At 44.9% G+C, this 5,611-nt stretch overlaps 1 protein-coding gene across 1 annotated transcript in view; it reads left to right on the top strand.

Annotated features, from left to right (window-relative positions):
* Positions 1 to 4,028: 4,028 nt before the first annotated feature.
* Positions 4,029 to 5,611, top strand: part of LOC109897680 (protogenin B-like) — a 31,745-nt gene continuing 30,162 nt past the window's right edge. Inside the window, 2 exon segments of the mRNA XM_031832978.1 lie at positions 4,029 to 4,165; positions 5,352 to 5,611. The exon segment at positions 5,352 to 5,611 is cut by the window's right edge and continues 40 nt beyond it. Coding sequence (XP_031688838.1) covers positions 4,096 to 4,165; positions 5,352 to 5,611 — 330 coding nt within the window. The 5' untranslated portion in view covers positions 4,029 to 4,095.

Here is a 5,611-nt window from a genome sequence, read left to right as displayed (position 1 = left end):
CTATAAGGCACTGATATTTGAATTAAATCTTTGAATGAAGGAAAATGCACCTCCATCTTTAGATGTACACGAGTTCCAACTATAGAATTAGAATGAGTTCTAATGATTCTATGGTTCCATCAAGCAGTGACTCTACTCTGTACGTTGTGAGTTCTGACTGACCCTGAGCCAGTACCAACTCAGTTTGACTATCCTGTTCATTCCTACCAGTAGAAGAAGCTCCCTCCCTCTGTTGTTGTCTGGTGTAATGTGTCATATGTACAGTAGCTTGTTAATATGGCAAAACAAAACATTCATGTTTCTTCTTTTTTTTTCAATGGAAAGTACTCACTGGTGAGATTTTTAAAGTGGTTTTAAAAGCCAATAAACTTTTTTTTTTTAAAGAAACTTGATCTTTATCACGTTTGCTTCCTTTTGAAATGGTAAAGTTGACGTACACAGATCCACAGTATTCTATTTCAAACATATAAAATATAATACTGATTGAAAGACTGTCCTACAGAGACAACACTATTTGATGATAGCATACTGAGCATGTCCTCTGTGTCCCCTTTGATGATGACCAGAAACTGGCAGAGCGACAAAGATTTGAACATTTCTCCCTCCTACTGTATAGATCTTTTATCCGATTTGTTCTTTTTCATTGACAATATGGCAGAGTTGGGGGGGTCAACCTCAAGCCCCCAACCCCAAAAAGGTTAGAGGTCACCTCAACCCATCGAATGGCTCCTGGAGTCACTGGAGGAGAGGGGACCTCCCCTTACTCCACCCACACTGCCTCTTGACCAATCAGAAAGAAGTCTGTTTGGTCACGTCTCTCCATTCCCAGGCCCTAGAACATATTCATAACATGTTAATGACCTTTATTTCTATTGGTCATGACCTCTCCCAGCCTGAACCCTGACCTCTTTCTCTTGACCCTGGCCGTGAGGGTGAGGAGCCCGGGCCTGTGCTGTGCTACCCTCCTCCACACAGTGAGTGTTGTTCGGGCTGTATGTGTTCTAATCAACGACAGCGTGAAGAAATGAAGAACGTACACCAATGTGTGAGTTCTACAAGAGTGTCTTTTGGACTGTATGGTGGCAGGCACTGTATCGGAATTATGATAAGAGAAAGGTCGTTTTAAAAACAGTGCTGTTTTTGAGTTCCACAGAGTGCCATTTGGAATGCACGAGTCACCACCTGTTAGTACATCTACCCACCTGTTAGTACAGGATAGTGGAGAATTCACTATTTTGAATAAATGAATAAATGTGTTTTACCAGTAAAATAGCCCTTTATCTATCGAGTGGTGGGTAGATGTGTATTGGGTTGAGGTGCCGATTTAAACTTTAACAGATGGCCTGTATCTGATTCGAGTTACTAGTTTTATTTAACTAGGCAAGTCAGTTAAGAACACATTCTTATTTTCAATGACGGCCTGGGAACAGTGGGTTAACTGCCTGTTCAGGGGTAGAAGGACAGATTTGTACCTTGTCAGCTCAGGGGTTTGAACTCACAACCTTCCGGTTACTAGTCCAACACTCTAACCACTTGGCTACCCTGCCACCCAGTGGTAGTTACTAGACACTTAATGACACAGAGGATTTGTAAATGAATGAATAGGACAGCGTTAAATCCTGAACATTGGTCTTGAGCTTCATCTTGACTGGAGTGGGGCAGGAATGATAAATTAATCAATGGTCAGCTCGATAATCAATATATATTTAACGTTGCATTTAATGCTAAGGTTATATAAATTATATTTATATGTGTAGGTTCCTGACATTTATACTGCTCACTGTCTCAAACACCCAAAATTAACAAAAAAAGTTATCATTGGTCAACATTTTAATTAACTGTGTCATATATATTATTATTATATAATAATAATATTATTTATTATATTATATTATATATTATATATATATAATATATATATATATATATTATATAGGATATTATTAATATTATAATTGTTTGCCTTTATTTAACTAGGCAAGTGATATAGTTTCATGCTAATGTATGGTAACAGAAAGAAAATAAATCAATCAATGGAAATCTTCAACTATAGCCTAATGTGACACAATGCATGTGTCATGAGTCAGTGTGCAGCAGGTAGGACGGAGTCAGGCGCAGCAGGTAGGACGGAGTCAGGGTGCAGCAGGTAGGACGGAGTCAGTGTCCAGCAGGTAGGATGGAGTCAGGTCCAGCAGGTAGGACGGAGTCAGGTCCAGCAGGTAGGAAGGAGTCAGGTCCAGCAGGTAGGACGGAGTCAGGTCCAGCAGATAGGACGGAGTCAGGGTGCAGCAGGTAGGACGGAGTCAGGGTGCAGCAGTTAGGACGGAGTCAGGGTGCAGCAGGTAGGACGGAGTCAGGTCCAGCAGGTAGGACGGAGTCAGTGTGCAGCAGGTAGGACGGAGTCAGGTCCAGCAGGTAGGACGGAGTCAGTGTCCAGCAGGTAGGATGGAGTCAGGTCCAGCAGGTAGGACGGAGTCAGGTCCAGCAGGTAGGAAGGAGTCAGGTCCAGCAGGTAGGACGGAGTCAGGTCCAGCAGATAGGACGGAGTCAGGGTGCAGCAGGTAGGACGGAGTCAGGGTGCAGCAGGTAGGACGGAGTCAGGTCCAGCAGGTAGGACGGAGTCAGTGTGCAGCAGGTAGGACGGAGTCAGGTCCAGCAGGTAGGACGGAGTCAGGTCCAGCATGTAGGACGGAGTCAGGTCCAGCAGGTAGGACGGAGTCAGGTCCAGCAGGTAGGACGGAGTCAGGTCCAGCAGGTAGGACGGAGTCAGGGTGCAGCAGGTAGGACGGAGTCAGTGTGCAGCAGGTAGGACGGAGTCAGGTCCAGCAGGTAGGACGGAGTCAGGTCCAGCAGGTAGGACGGAGTCAGTGTGCAGCAGGTAGGACGGAGTCAGGTCCAGCAGGTAGGACGGAGTCAGGTCCAGCAGGTAGGACGGAGTCAGTGTGCAGCAGGTAGGACGGAGTCAGGTCCAGCATGTAGGACGAAGTCAGGTCAGCAGGTAGGATGGAGTCAGGCGCAGCAGGCAGGACGGAGTCAGGTCCAGCATGTAGGACGAAGTCAGGTCAGCAGGTAGGACGGAGTCAGGCGCAGCAGGTAGGACGGAGTCAGGCGCAGCAGGTAGGACGGAGTCAGTGTGCAGCAGGTAGGACGGAGTCAGGTCCAGCATGTAGGACGGAGTCAGGTCCAGCAGGTAGGACGGAGTCAGGTCCAGCAGGTAGGACGGAGTCAGGGTGCAGCAGGTAGGACGGAGTCAGTGTGCAGCATGTAGGACGGAGTCAGGTCCAGCAGGTAGGACGGAGTCAGGTCCAGTAGGTAGGACGGAGTCAGTGTGCAGCATGTAGGACGGAGTCAGGTCCAGTAGGTAGGACGGAGTCAGTGTGCAGCATGTAGGACGGAGTCAGGTCCAGCAGGTAGGCCACGCCTCTCCAGGTACAGGTCTATTGGATCAATATCTGAATTCAGTAGGAAGCCAGCTGACTGGCTACCATCAATATATCTTAATAATGACCAAGTTCTGTCTTCAAACAGAGCAGCTGTCTCATATAGGGAAGGACCTGATCACGAGTTTAATATCCAATGACCTTTGGTAATAATAACCAATACAAAATCTAACCCAATATATTTCCTGCAATTTCTGTATACAATGTGGTGCGAAGTCAACAAATATAATGGTGTTATGGTTCCAGTCCTGAGAGAAGCCCAGGCCTACTCCAACTATGAAGGAATACTCAAATAAAGAGTAGGGCTCAGAGACTGTCTGACATATTATCTATGGAACCTGCACACTTTGTTGATAGTTGTTTCTCAAAGGTGTTATGTGTTTTGTCAGAGAAAAAGAGAGAGAGAGAGAGAGATGCTTCTTGTTCTCTATAGTTGTAGAGTAGTAGACCATACATTTGCTCTGCTCTAAGACCAACAGAGCGCCGCCCATCGATGAAACCTTGGCTCGGGTAGCGCATGCGCGGTCAGAGGGAGAGGGTCGACGAATCCCGGCTCAGGATTCACAACCCGTGTTGTCATTCGTAAATTGGGAAGCTTGAAGCACGATGGGGAACTGCTATCCTCATTTATAGAATGACAGAACAATTTGGATAAATGGCGATTTTCAAAAGGAAACTGTACCAGCTATGGTTTCTGTTTTTTGTTTTGTTTATTCCACTATCAGGTAAATCCTTTTTTTGTTGTTGCTGTATATTATTTTTTGTTAGTCAGTAGTAGTTTCCCAGCAACTGAACGTGTTTGAGGTCCGTGTGTGTAACACAGACTGTATACCAGACTGGATGACAACAGAATGTGACCACAATGGGTCAATATTATACCGGGCAAAGACACGCACGAGAATAAGCACAATCACTATTCTCTGTTTATGATCTAGTCACTTTACCCCTAATTTACCTACACGTACAAATTACCTCGACTAACCTGTACCCCCCCCACATTGACTCGGTCCGGTACCCCCTGTATATAGCCTCATTATTGTTATTTTCTTAATTAACTCTATTTCTTGAACTGCCTTGTTGGTTAGGGGCTTGTAAGCATTTCACGGTAAGGTCTTTCACCTGTTGTATTCGTCGCATATGACAAATATAATTTGATTTGATAGTTTTAAACATAAATGGATAGCAACGCAAATATGATGTGTAAAATGACATGATTAACCAGAGTCTTTGAGGAAATTAGTGACCGATTTGAGTGACTGCGATTTTTTTTTTGCTCCTGTCCAGTCCTTTAATTTCCGCGCGGACGCCGAACACACATCTTGTATACAAATTAACCGACGTTTTCAAATTCACACTGACAATTTACTGACTTACATTTTAATTTAGTATCTCTTGTACGTTACATTAACACTGTAGTAACCTGAGCAATGACTAGACTATGCACTGGTACCCGATTTCACTGGTCAAACTCACTCTTCATATGTCAAGTAGACTACCCATTTGTCTTACGTCTCACAGTGGTATGCTATTAATTGAAGGAATGCAAACAATCACACAGTTTTCATAGGTGACAAATACATTCCGTATATAGACTATGGGAAGAGAAACATTCTGTAAGTATGATACATAGAATAGTTTATAGAAAGTTGCTGTAAAACACACAAAGTGGACTGCTGTAATGCCAATACTAATCAAGGGTGCAATGAATGCATAGCCAGTTAATAAATACAACTGTACATCGATTTCAAGAGTTATACACAAAGTCCGTTACTGACCAGTGGTTCTCCTTTGGCATGACAGGTCTGGCATATCAATGCACTCCTCTCCATCCTTCCCTTCCACCCCTTTCCCCTCCGTGCCTCTCTCCTCTTCCCTCCTTCCATATCAGTAATCCCCCCTCTCTCTTTCCAGGTGTTTTTTGTTTCAGTGAACTCTCCTTCATCATCGAGCCCAGTGATATTACAGTGATATCCAAGGATCCAGTGGTCCTGGACTGTGTGGCCCACGGACAGCCTCCCATCATCATCAGATGGCTGAGGAATGGAGTCAGGCTAGCTGAGAGCGAGCGGCTTCAGTTCCTGTCCAACGGCTCACTGTACATACTGGAGGCCAGGAGAGATGGAGAAGGGTCGGACGGAGGGTTTTATCAGTGCCTCTCCCAGAACAAATAT

This window comes from Oncorhynchus kisutch, linkage group LG10, assembly GCF_002021735.2.
Source record: "Oncorhynchus kisutch isolate 150728-3 linkage group LG10, Okis_V2, whole genome shotgun sequence".
Lineage (NCBI taxonomy): Eukaryota > Metazoa > Chordata > Actinopteri > Salmoniformes > Salmonidae > Oncorhynchus > Oncorhynchus kisutch.
Note: the sequence above shows the minus strand (reverse complement) of the source record. Positions and strands in the feature narration are given on the sequence as shown.